Raw genomic sequence first — 13,568 nt, forward strand, 5'->3', positions numbered from 1 at the left:
TATGTCTCCTGCGCCACGATTTATCTGTTTGTGTTTATTTCGGCCACCATTTCGATGAAATGAACTACACAAGTCGGTTCGTCAATGAATAGTTCCTTTGAATGGCTCGGTCTGAAAGTTCAATTTTATTCGAATTGGTTCAGCTCGTTGCTTTGCTTTTGTCGGCTAAAATTCAGCGAAACCGAATCAAATGTTTAATGATTAGTGCTAATGGTTTTCCTTGCGCAAACTGCCCTAAGTAGGTTTTATCGAATACACTTGTCTAAAAAAGTTTAGCCGAGCAGATAGCGGCTAACGTCCAGTGACTCGTATCACTGGCCATACACGTAGCAACCAATTTCCGTTTTCTATTCTTTTTTTACTTCCTTTCGTCGTCTAGTCGAGTTTTTTACGGCGCAGGATACCTACCAAATAATATTTTCTCTTCTCTCAATTCAGTCACGTTATTAAATCTCGGATTAGACCAGCCGAAACAATTTTACCAGGAGAATCTCGAATTACCGGATTTTTTTATAAACTAATTTAAATTCAACAGGGGAAAAGGTCACGCTGTAGTTCGCACCTAATGGATCAAAAAGTTGTAAATAATGGGGATTTATAGCTAGTTTTAAAATAAATTCACGATTCGCCCCAAGCCGCGTCCAATTATTTCCAAATCAGCATTAAAAGAACCCTCCAAATATCATAAAACGTTTAACGCAACATAACTTATTATCTGCTCCTCAAATTAACGCAAAATTAACTCCCTATTATTTTGATAATTTAATTTTAAGGCAATTAGAGCAGTTTGACCTTAAGGGTCAAGTCCTCCCAAACGACGTAACGCATTCTTCCTGTCTCTTTAATTACTTGACTCATCCTCTACTTTATTAAGTATGTTAGTAGAGTGTCGTGAGAACACAATAAAAATTAAATTTTTAAGTTTCTCCGCCTAAAAAATGATTAATGGGTACGCACTAAAAAATCCGATTATTATGTTAAGGATAATTTAATTTGTAGAGGAATTCCGGACCGCCGAAAATTTGCTCTGAGAACATGGTGGAAAAATCGCTCGAGAAGCGAAAAGAAAATCGTAATTGTTAGCATAGTTTCAGGCACTGCATTATCGTTATTTCTGCTAATTTATTTGTTTTATTCCGGTAAGTGCTAAAAAGGATATTTCTATTCGCAGCACTTGAAGCTCGTGCATACAAAGATTGAGTAAAATTAGCTCTTGGAAGTTGAGTGGTTTTAGTGTTGTTGATGATTTTAGATGGCCCTAAAGAGTGCACATCGTCGGTGTGTGCGAAGACTTCGATGGAGTTGCTCGTGAAGTACATCGACATAAAAGCGGATCCGTGCGAAGATTTTTATCGGTTTTCGTGCGGTAATTTCCTGGAGAACACAAAGTTGGATGATCGAGACTCGCGCTCGGTGACTAGTCTCCTCGAAGAGGATATTCAAACCGAAATTAAAAACATGCTGGATGAACCGATCCAGACCGAATATCCCTCAGCTTTCAATTTAGCAAAGAAATTTTATCGAGCTTGCATGAACGAGAGTGCAATCGAAGCAGAAGGATTAAAAAGGATGAAACAAATTTTTAAGCAAATAGGCGGATGGCCCACTCTTAACGGGAATAATTGGCGCAAGGATTCATTCGATTGGAAAGATGCCGTGCACAAACTCAGGCAGATGGGAATTAATTTCGAATATTTTTTCATTTTGGCGCTGCAAAGGGATCGAATACATCCAGATAAATACGTTCTAAATGTAAGAAACGGGCTCTTCGCAGACTGAGCTTTTAATAAAACATTTCAGATAAAGAGCCCGTACTATCAAAGTCAAATAAATAACGAAATAAAAAACTGGTATTTAGAATATATGGTGGACGTCGCTGTACTCATGGGAGCCGAGAGGGAGAGAGCGAGAGAAGAGCAACGCCAAGTCTTGGAGTTTCTGCTCAAATTAGCTAAAGTAACACGTACTCACTTTTCAGGATTTTTTCATTTTGAAATTGCAGATTTCTGAAAAGAACGGAGCTAATCAAACTCAACTTTATAATCCTTTATCCTTGTCGGAATTACAATATGAATTTTCAGAAATACGTTGGAAGGAATATATTAACAATATTCTACAGCCCGTCACTGAAATTACTTATGACGATATTATATCCGTCTCGGAGCCTCTTTATTTAAAAACGTTGCTTCGTCTCCTTAAACACACCGATGAAAGGTATAATTTTGAAAAAAGACCCTAATTAATGCTTCCCATTATTAGTACGTCTTTTCCAGGATAATCGCCAATTTCATGTGCTGGCATATTTTACAAGACTTGGTCACTTACTTACCCCAAAAAATCTTAAGTAAAGCGTACGATTATGTCACGAAAGCTACTGGAAAACCGGCAGAAACGTCACGGTGGAATATGTGCGTTACAGCCACCGAAAATAGGTAAATTTTAGTTTTTGCGTTATCGTTTTAACAATATTTGCAGCCTCTCGACTGTTATTTCCGAAACTTATATCAAGAAATATTTAGATGACGACACACGAACGCGTGCTATTTCTATGATTCGAAATATCAAATATCAGTTCAGGGAAAATCTTTACAAATTAGATTGGCTGGATGCAAAGACCAAAGACATTGCCTCAGAAATACTCGTTTCGAGCGTAGAAGACATTCCAAATTACAATGACTTTATTGAAAGAAACAGAATGTACGAAGAGGTAAGAGTTGAAGCATAATTCACGGAGATATCTGAAATTTAATTGAAAAAGTTAAATTTTGTTGTATTATTCATTCTACGGCTAGAAACTTTAACAATTATATCAAACTTTAGCAAATTGCGCGGTGGCTTTTCGGTTTACAAAAATGTTCAAAAAAATTCGCCGAAACAATTGTGAATGCAGAAACAGAAGTTTATTGATGCACTGATTTATTTCGGGTCTAAATGTTGGTTAGTTGAGATAAATTATTTGTAAATATTCCGGTGTTGATTTATTGCTGGGCTGTTCTTTCTCTTGGAGCATTTATATTTATTGCGGCACAATAAAGTTCATCTATGTGTAAATGTTGTGTTGGTATAAAGTGAAATAGTTGATTATAAATTCAGAATGGTGTTCTAATTATTTCCATTATAGAAGCCGGGGATAAAGTTGTTTTGAATATTTCATGTTATGGCATCATTCGCACAAAATGTGTAAACAAGATCGATTTTCCAGGTGGAAATATTGGAAGATAAGCTCTTGACGTCGGCCCTAAATCTGGATTATGTGAGTACCAATATTCAATATGGAAAACTCCGGCAACCTGTAAGAGAGAATTTTTTCGAAACCCCCGGATCTGTCACAGGATTAAATATTGTTTACTCGCCAAAGGAAAATGCTCTGAGTAAGTCCCAACTTAAATCCTTCGACAATTTCAAATAAAATACGTCGCAATATATCTCGGCGCGTGTCTTACACCCGTTCCATTTAATTCCAGTACCGCAATTTGAAATTGTAAACGAGTGAGATTATTTCAGTTTTAAGATGGCGTGTCCCGGCGCGAAAATCACCAAATTAGCCGGATTATTATCGATCAGTCCCGGATTTTGCCTAAGTACCCGCCGTCATGTTTTTTAATCACCACTTACCACGCGAAATAAATAAAGATACCGACTTGAACGACACAAAATCAATTCCAGGAATACCAATCCCCTTCTTCCGGGGCATTTTCTACCAGAAAAACCGGCCCGAGTACCTCAACTACGGCGCCTTGGGCGCGATTATCGCCCATGAGATGTACCACATCATCACCCAGGCCGAGTACAAAGGACTCGAGGGCGAAGCCCGGAGCTGGTGGTCATCCCACACCCTCTTCAACTACGAAACTAAACTGCAGTGTCTGTCGAATCATTACGGAAAATTCATAGTTAAAATGATCGAACACGTAAGTTTATTATTAAGCCCAGGAATTTCGCAAGTATGTTCAAAGCGAATATCCCAAGTATGCTCCCGCCCTATAATTTCACACCGTCACTTCAGACGACCACAGCCATTTTTTGCCCGGCAAATATGTCTTCAGAATACCACAACTCCTTGCCTTGAACTTCAGCCCCAAACGTCGACTTATCGACAATTCCACGCATTTCAATTAATTACTTAACGTTTTCCACTCGCGCAAGTAGAATTTACGATCATAATCCGATCGGCAAATAAAAAACCCGCGGATAATATTTTCGGTATTAGCCTTGCTCTGGTGCACAAAATATTTTAAACAGTTGGGGCCGTGATCGATTGCAGGGCACAGTGGGGCATTTGGAGGGTGAAATTGCACGTGAACGTATTTAACCATGTTTTAATTACACATTTACACAATGTTCAGTGAGGAATTCAAGACGACGAGTATCATTGAAATGGCAGAGATAAGCAAATATCAAGCGTTTTATTGCTCTTTCTTGAATCTACATTCTGTAAATTGCATTTGATATGGCACTTTACGTAAGTGAATTCTTATTTTACACTTATCAAAGACTCGAAACTACTCGAAGTGGCGGTTTAGAAATGCACGTTAAATGAGCGCAAATGCTTTCCCGAATTAAAAAGAAAATGAAACTGCCACTAACCGCTCAACACACGAATGTGTTTACATTCCACATTTCAACAATCGTAAAAATTTGTTTCATGTAGTTATTTAAAATTTTCTTGGGATCTGTTAAAATGCTTTACAGCGGGTAAAAAATCAGGATTTTCGTATTGTTAATGACGGGATTTTTATTTTTGTTCGTTGAAAACCATAAAGCCGATCACCGAGGATTTGTATAGATGCGGATCGGTAATACCAGCTGCTAATTAATTAGCAACAAAAGCTACACAACGGAGTGATATCTGCAGGAAGCATTCGAAGTATTTACGTACCTTGGCAGTGCAAATCCAATAATTAAATCAAATTAAATCTTAATTAATGCGATCGTGTCGTAGCGAAAGGATTTCGTCGGTACAATGACGTGACTTTGATGTAGAGCCGACGCCTAACTTATTATAATTATTAATTTAATTTGCTGCTTCTGGTGTGGTTTCGCTATTTCCCTCCGTGAGCCAACTCTATTTCCAGTTGAACGCTTCGAACACTCGCGACGAAGACATGGCCGATTTGGCCGGAATGAAAGTTGCCTACGACACTTACATCAGCTGGGTTCAAGAAAACGGAGTCGAACCACGACTTTCCGGATTAAACTTCTCGCCGAACCAATTGTTCTGGATATCATCGGCGATCCATCACTGCGCCAAGCACTCCGATCAAACTTTACAGAGATACATCGCTAATTATCAGCTGAGCCCCGGACAGTTCCGCGTCAACGGGGCTCTGCAAAATTTAGATGAGTTCGCAATGGATTTCGGATGTCCACTCGGAGCCAGCATGAATCCCATGCAAAAGTGCCGGATTTGGTAGATTCATCTTTTAAGACTGGACTAATAGGGGCGCAAACTGGCCGTAGCCGATAATGTGCCGTATTGATTATTGTATCACTGCGTTACTTTTTACTTTTCTCGTCCACGGCTCGTATCTCTTTCCACACCACTTAAAGCATTATATTACACGCTGAATAAATCATCCAAACTTGATTAGTATTTTTGTGACTCCCGAAATTAGATAACAACAATCTCCAACTACACCACTGCTGATTTGTTCTGCCAAAGCTTGATTGTAGTTTATGTAACGATTAAGTGCTGGAATGAAACTCTGAAACATGAATACATTTCCGGACAATCCGGTGCGACTTTGATGAATGCTAAGCCAACAAATACTGATTACACCCCACTTATCATAAATTTACTCAAAGATTCTTGTGTTAAAATTTTCATTTAAAGTTTTAATTCCAATCCCGGCCTTCACGTAACCGAAGTGACATTAATCTAAAATATCGTCTTACACAGTTTTATTAAGGTGATTGGGTTGGATGTCATCCAGCCAATTTTTTAATCTCCCGCTAGCATCAAGTACAACACGAAACTCAGTCAGGAGGTATTTTCTTGAAAAGTTTGCGAACTAGAAGTTGAAAGCATTAGATTTCGCGCTTGTCTATCTTGTGACAAACGACTTTTACAATAGAAGGACTGAAAACGAGACATTGTTCGCTAATCAATGACATAACAAATCTATAAAGCAGTTTTATAAATTTCCCGTTGGAACAGCTCGCCGACGTTTAGTTCGGAGTTTATCGCAAACCAACTCCACTAAAGCGATAAACTGAGGAAGAAGCATAAATGTCTCGAACAGGTAGCCGTTCAACGGCTGAAAAGAAGCAAAGAAATTACAATTAAATCTTGGCTATGATGCAATGTATCGTGCAGCCTTTGATTAATTTAAAAAGTCTTTGATGTAATAACCGAACGGAACAGGGAATCGATCGTCGCTATATAAAATTTAATGGTTCTGTTTGTACAGCTCCCACAATTTGTCATCAGTTCTCGTTTGAAGGAAATCAAATAATAATAAAAATTGCAGTAGCTACACCAGAACACAATTAGCTCAACGCCAGTGTATTATTTTATGCAGTGGCAAAACATTTAGAGTCGCTCTAAATTAACATTTATCTTAATCAGTTAGGAATTAAAACGAGGATATTTATTTGCACTTCCACATCCAGTCACAAATCAAAAGTACAATGTAGAACCGTGCTTTTGACACACCGGTATCAGCCCTTAATCCCTGTTACAATAGTGTCATTAGCAATAATGTTGAATGGGCGCATACAAAAGTTAATTGGTAATATCAATCATTATTACAGACCTCGCTAAAACTGTTGCAGTTGCCTCTCTAATTGTGATATTAAAACTGGAATTTATGCGGATATTATGCAAATTTTTCTCTTTCACTTCGAATTATTGCCGACTTCTTCGGTTCCGTTATCTCTCTTGTAATATTTAGGTTTATTCAGACTATCACATATAAATTCAAGGCAACATCTGGAGCGGTGGCTCTAATCGGAATTTTGAAGCGTTGACGACAAATCCAACCATGACTTCTATTCACTTAATCACTCCCTATAGATATTTATATCGATCGAGCCAACTCGGCGCTGTAATTATCGGAATTCGTAGTTATTTCGCTTTATATTACTGATCATTACTGAAATTACGATTTAATATTCTTTGCCGAGTTTATTGACGGAACGATAAGCGCACACAAAGCAAAAAACACCACGATTTGATTGATTTGTATGCACGCCAGTTCAGTTTGATATAAATTAGCTACAATGTGGTAACATTGTTTGTGTATGCAATAACGAAGCAAATATGATACGGAAGCAGCAAAGTAAATTTCGTTCACCAAGAAGGAAATTAACGGAGCATAATGAGTTATCTGACTCACTAATCCTTATGGCAACAACAAATCTATACTTTACTCACGGAAACTAATTAGTAGGAGATAACAACACCTCCGCCAAACAAAAATTAAACATTTTTGATCTCAAGATGCAGTCCAAAACAACCCAGTGAAGCTTAATTAAAAGCTTTTATTTAACTTGCTTTGTTGTCTGTCTGTTTCAAATTTTTAGAAAGGGTTCTCGTTGTCCCAATGAACTGAAATTTTACATACTTATTTAATTTTTTATTTAAAAAATGCACTGAAAAGTGAAAAATAATGTTTTTCTATCAGAATAAAATTAAAATTAAAAAAGCTTTTTTTGAAAAAAACTTTTATTTATATTTTTTTTACTTAATTAGTTGAATCAAAATATGATGAGTAATTTCACAATTATCAAGAACCAAACAAATTTTAAAAATTGCAACAGTTCCTTGAAGAAACGCTTTTGTTAACCGGTAATTTATGAAGACAACTCGAACAGAGATAACTGTCTACATAGTAAAATTCCAGTCGCACTTGTCTACGAGTAATTTTAATTAATTATGAAAATATACACAAATTCAGTAACAAAAAAAACTTACGAGTTTACGAGTTTGGTTGAGGTAGGATATCAAATGACTTTTCTAATTCAGGTGTTTCGGTTTTCTAGCGAAAGGCGATTTATTGAGAAAATTGAATAAAAACCAATGATTTTGTAAGTCTTTGTAAAAATCGTGGAATGAGGGCTTTGTTGGTGCGTAATAAAAGCGGAAAATAAAGCAAAGCAATTTGGGAGGAAGAGTAACATAAGAGTAATTTTTTTCAACGGCCCATATCGAATCTAATGAAAAATATTTTGCAGAACACCCCAGCGACGAAACGTGCCTGCAGCCTCCCAATAATTGTTGATTAGCTTTGTTTCAGTAATGCTCCGCGTTGGTGGCAAGTCCCTGTGATAATTTCGGCACGTGTTCACATTCGGTTAACCGAACTAAACGCGACTAGAAAACAAAAATTTCGCGATAAAAAATGTATGTGCCAATGTTTATAAACAATGTGAGGCTGTTGATTGAAAGAGACGTGTTAAAAATGGAGGGCGGCGTCTGCATCTGACTGACACGTATTGTTGTAATGGCTGCGTGTTTTGTCATGGCACAAAAGCCGACTGCACTTGAACACTGTGTGTACAGGGTGCCAGAAGTGAGAGGATGCCGGCACATTATGTTCTTGAACATTCTCTTGACGTGGTTGAGGAAGAGCATTGTTGCGAATGTCTTTCAGTCGCACGAGGGATTTTTACCACGCATCGGTAATTAACACCCTAAAAAGCAACAAGTTAGAGAAGCGAATCTAATCACCGGAGGGAATTCGGTTTCAGCTTCGCTGGATATTATGTGACTGAAAAACGATTTTTCAGCGCCGAACGTGATCTCTCCGCGTGATAATCATAATCATGACAATAACGGCTTTATTAGCTCGATGCGCGAAATTTATTAATTCGCTACCTATGTATCGGAGCTTTTTCAGAGCTTGTAAGCATATTAATTTAATTTGCAGCACCGTTTTAAAATTCCAAACCTGGCTTGTTTAGCTCAGCATAAAAGAAGTTTAATTGGGAACATTTGGTAGCATTTAAACTGGGTGTGAAATTACAATTAACGCAAGGTTAGTAGGTCATAACGACGCTCCTCGGAGACTGATAAGAAACCTGTCGTTTGCAGACGTTGTGCTAAGTAACGCATACCCAAACCTCGACATAGTGTGCTGTGGATAATTGCGGCTAATTAAATCAGAGAAGACGTAATTAGTTGACGATGTTAATGCCCCACTATCTGTCAGTGGATTCTGAATACACCTGCGAGGGTTAAACACTGCAGGAGAACTCGCTGCCGATGCTATCGTTCAGCTGGGATTTACACAAACTAAGCTACCGGTTCTGTGTCTTGTTACTGCCACTTTGGACAAAATTTTAATCAATTATTGATTAGTTTCGTGTATTATGCCACGTTAGGGGGAATTAGAGCGACGGGAACGTGTAGGAGAAAATCAGAGCGGAGATTCCGCCTAAGCCAATCAATTACAAATTTTATACAAGGAAATTCCAAGACAAATAAGAAATGAAACGCTCTCTAATTATAAAAAGTATCACATTTTTTCCCTTCAGCGAAAATTCCTTAAAAAACTGCCACGCACCCAAATTTAGTGTCAAAAAATGAACCAATTAAATAAGCTTTTATTTAACTTGCTTTGTTCTCTGTCTGTCTGTTTCACATTTTTGGAGCCAAATTTGAAACAGTTCCTGTTGTGCTAATTTATAGGCAAAAACATTATTTTTTTACTTTTTAGTGCCTCTTTTAAATAAAAGTTTTTTTCTAATTTTTTTTTTATTTCTGCTATTAATGTGCTACTATTATGACCCTAATAACCTTGACGCGCCTTGTCCTAATAAAAAATCAAATCCCGTGAAGACTTTACGACGTCGTGAATACGTAAGTGCAGTCTCCGAGACCCGGTCCGATATTAAGATTGGTATTTCCCGTATTGTATAATTCAGCAGAAATCGTCGGTATATTTTTTGTATAAAATACTTTTGAGGATTGTACGGGACAAGCCGTATCGAAAGTTATGAATGCATTAGAGCCTTAGGGACGTGTTCGACTTTATCCTATTTCGAGTCAATGGGGTGCAACCTTCCGATCACTCGGCTATACATTACACTGCTTTACAAATTGTGTGTAGATGTTTGCCCTTCGACTCCGGTAAACAAAATCAGCAGAAATATTCAGAGGAGAAAAGCGGACTTCCATCGAGTGGCCAATTAGCCGATTATTTGTTTCAGAAATGACATTAAGTGGGTTTCGACTTTGAAGAAGTTGCAGACATTTTTCTTCGAAGGTACTCAAGCCTGATTAGGAGACGTAGTCGCTATGGCAACTGTTAGCTCCAATATCCTTCGAATGACGACCGCCACACCGCTACATGACGAGCCCGTTAACACCTGAGAGCGTGCCTTGAAACCCAACTTGCAGCCACCAAGAACTAACTGACCTTTATCATTTATTACAAAGCTTGGAATGAATTCACCCGGCGCCCAAATCGAAACAGACACCAGATGCACGAGTTAAATGTTAAAGCGGACTAAATTCGATTTTATTCGGGTCAGATGAAGAGTCTTACCGAAGTTTTTTGTCATCAAACGCTAGAAAAACGAGATGGAATTATTTAAAAACTTTTTTATGAAACAAATCGAGCTCCTGAATATTCAACATTTTTCAAATTCTAATAATGTTTATGTGTTCAAATTGCTTCCAGACGAGGCTGTAACGATAATGAGTGGAATACATAATACAATAATTGACTTCATTTTTCAAGCAATTTTTTCGGTATTAAATTCGCGTAATTTTATACTTCCATCAAGGTGGGTACAAATACATTTTTAATGAGACTCCCACTTCGATATTATTTTTTAAATGTCTTTTCGAGTGTTTGTGAACTTATTTTAAAAACGAAAATCATTTTTTTATTTCCCAACAAGACCACATTGTGTATGAAAAACATTTTTTAATTTATTTTTGAGTTCAGATTTCATTTCCATAGTCCACGCTTCATCCTATTTTTCATTTGTAAGGGACGAGCCAAATTTATTAAGGAAATTCTCTGGTCGTAAAATCGCAAATATCTACAAATGCCGAGTTTTATGAGCGATCACAGACGGATAAAATAGTGACATTGGTTCACACTTTATGTGCAAAATGTTCGGCAAATAGTGAGACACATTTGGTAAACAGGATTCGGTTAGCCAGCAATGTGAGTGTTGACTTGGTCATTTCAGCTTCGGCTTAATATAAAATAAATAGGAGAAATCTCAAAATTGTGGCCGCTTTCTTGGTTCATTTGTCATTCGAATTCTGTGGCAATCTTATCTGGAACGCTCGAATGAAACCGCTTTGGCAAAAACCTTATAGCTGAGTCGAGATTAATGACTGAGCAATTTCTGCTAAAACTAAACTTATAAATTACATACGGCGATTCTAGTTTCAGGGTTGATTAATTTAAATTGGAGTTATTGGGGGTTTTATTCTGGTTTGAAAGGAGTCTTTGTGTTGGACCAGAGTCAAAGAAATAAAATTGGTTTTGAACGTGTCCCTCGTTGAGTAGCAATAAAAGTGCAACCGTCGAACGGCAAAATTGGACGAGTCTTTATGTAAAACAGTGTCTAGAACACCGCCGCCGGTGGCGGCGTCTAAAGTGCCGACATCGCCGTCGAAAACCACACTTCTTGACTTCATTACAGGTCTGCCAAACCACAGGGAAAAATATTCCTGCACCTGCAGGGTTTAGCATATTTGATGCGTCTTATATCCACCCTCGCACAGATCCGTTATATTTTATTACCATATAATTTCGGAACTTTTTTCCACCCACGGAATATTATAATTTTAGATTCGACGGGTTACGGGACACTCGAGTTATAACTTTGTTTGCTTCCCGGATAATTTTATAATCCCCGAGTTGAAAAATATCGAAATAATTATTTTCGTTTTCACTTTCAATTCGTTCGGAGTGAGTTATTTGGGAAGTAGTTAAAATTCCAAACAGTGACGTGACCACCCCATCCATCATTTGGTGTTTTTTAATGAGATCCTAAAATTGGAAAGTTTTTTAGATTGATTTCGGTTTTTCGTAATTTCCTCTTTCTATATTTTAATTTTTCATTAAGGTTCTCGTGTTGAAAATTCGCACTGTTGATTTCCCCCGTAATCTAATTTCCTTTTTATGCTAAAACCGCTTTAATCTCATTATCCTCTCCACCGATTATTGGTGAAAAAGCTAGCAGAAAGATAAAACATCAATGATATTCCTGTCCGTACAAAGCCCATAAAGTGCCAGCTCCCTCCCGGCAACTTCAAAGCGACCTCGGTGTCTTGACGAGTAGCCAGTCGAAGTCAAAGTCTCTTCCGTATTTTTTCCGGCAAGTCGAACAGAAGTCCCTCGAGAGTCGCCGATCTTGCGAAGCGAAACCGAAGAGAAGCGCACCAAAGCTAGATTAACTCCTGCCTCCAACTCCCTAAACGAACTGCAGCCCGTTAACGAAAAGGTAACATTAATATATTTTGTTTGCTTTTATTGTGATTTCAGAAACGGAGCCTCGATCTCATCCGCCTGGCCCTCAGCGATATTTTCCTGCCAAACTCAATAAAACTCGATCCACCAAACGTATTTAATCGGCCGACGTTGTAAAGTAAAAAATTCTCCCCGCAAATTGCTTCTGATGCTTCTGATACTCCGCCGAAAATCTTTCATCTTTCCGGTGATACAAAACATCAGCCGGAAACAACCTTGACTTGCAATAAAACGAGCTTAATGGACACCTCCTCTAGTGCATATTTTACGATTTCCTCCCAGGATTGTCGGTAGACTTTGTTCCTCCATAACGGATATTCTACCAATAAGAAACGTGAACGGCGTAAACAAGTGATTTCTTCTGCAGTTTAGCGTTTTATGCTTGGAGGAGGATTTATTCGACCTTATTTTAAATCGAGAAATGATTTTATGCTCCGATGCACCGCCCCATAAACCGTGTTTATTATTTCCAGCCTTTTTCAGTTTTTAAATAGTCACTCGCTTGCTCGCTCGCATTTTGAGTAGATTAATTAAGGGAACTAATTTAAGTTATTACTGAGTTATGACTTCTGAGATGCAGTAATGACGCCAGATGTGGATCAGGCGGCAAGCGTTCGGCAGTAGTTAAATGACGCTAGTAATTGCATTTATCGATTCCGTCCCATCCAAATATCACACTGAAAAATTTCCGGCATGTATTTGACGTTTCTTGTGAACGTAATATCGTTAAGAATACAAAAAAACACAATTTTAAGTATTTAGGAAGCACAACAAGCAAATCGTGTTATTCAAGCATCCCGGCTGTACAAATTTAATTACATCTGAGGAACATGGTAATAAATTAAATTTGTAGCGAGACGAAAATTTTATTAATAAAGTATTGGCTTCATAAATTTGCACCGCCTGATATCGCGGAAATTTCGCCGAAATCCGGCGATTATTTATTGATATTCGGAGGAGATGACGCTAATAAATGTTAATTTATTCAACGTTTTGTTCTTGCACTATTTTTCGTAGACATTGAACAGATGAGTGTTTTTCATTACGTGCGAAAAAAAGCAAAAAATTCGCTTCCTCACATAAAACCCCATTTCTGCGAGTTTCTTTCCGAGCATGTATTGAAAGGAATAT

The 13,568-nt window shown here is 37.8% G+C and overlaps 1 protein-coding gene across 2 annotated transcripts; it reads left to right on the forward strand.

Moving 5' to 3' along the window:
- Nucleotides 1–853: 853 nt before the first annotated feature.
- On the forward strand, nucleotides 854–5,587 carry LOC661999 (neprilysin-2). Of its 2 annotated transcripts, XM_015985438.2 has the most exons (10): nucleotides 854–949; nucleotides 1,000–1,139; nucleotides 1,253–1,752; nucleotides 1,801–1,956; nucleotides 2,003–2,214; nucleotides 2,274–2,432; nucleotides 2,476–2,707; nucleotides 3,203–3,371; nucleotides 3,667–3,911; nucleotides 5,076–5,587. In XM_015985438.2, exons 1-10 carry the CDS (start codon nucleotides 939–941, stop codon nucleotides 5,412–5,414), a joined length of 2,163 nt encoding a protein of 720 aa, XP_015840924.1. In that variant the 5' UTR covers nucleotides 854–938; the 3' UTR covers nucleotides 5,415–5,587. The 2 variants fall into 2 exon arrangements, with proteins under 2 accessions (XP_015840924.1, XP_008201107.2); XM_008202885.3 differs by lacking the exon at nucleotides 854–949 and having other exon boundaries at nucleotides 1,107–1,200.
- Nucleotides 5,588–13,568: the final 7,981 nt, after the last annotated feature.

Source organism: Tribolium castaneum, chromosome 4, assembly GCF_031307605.1.
Source record: "Tribolium castaneum strain GA2 chromosome 4, icTriCast1.1, whole genome shotgun sequence".
Lineage (NCBI taxonomy): Eukaryota > Metazoa > Arthropoda > Insecta > Coleoptera > Tenebrionidae > Tribolium > Tribolium castaneum.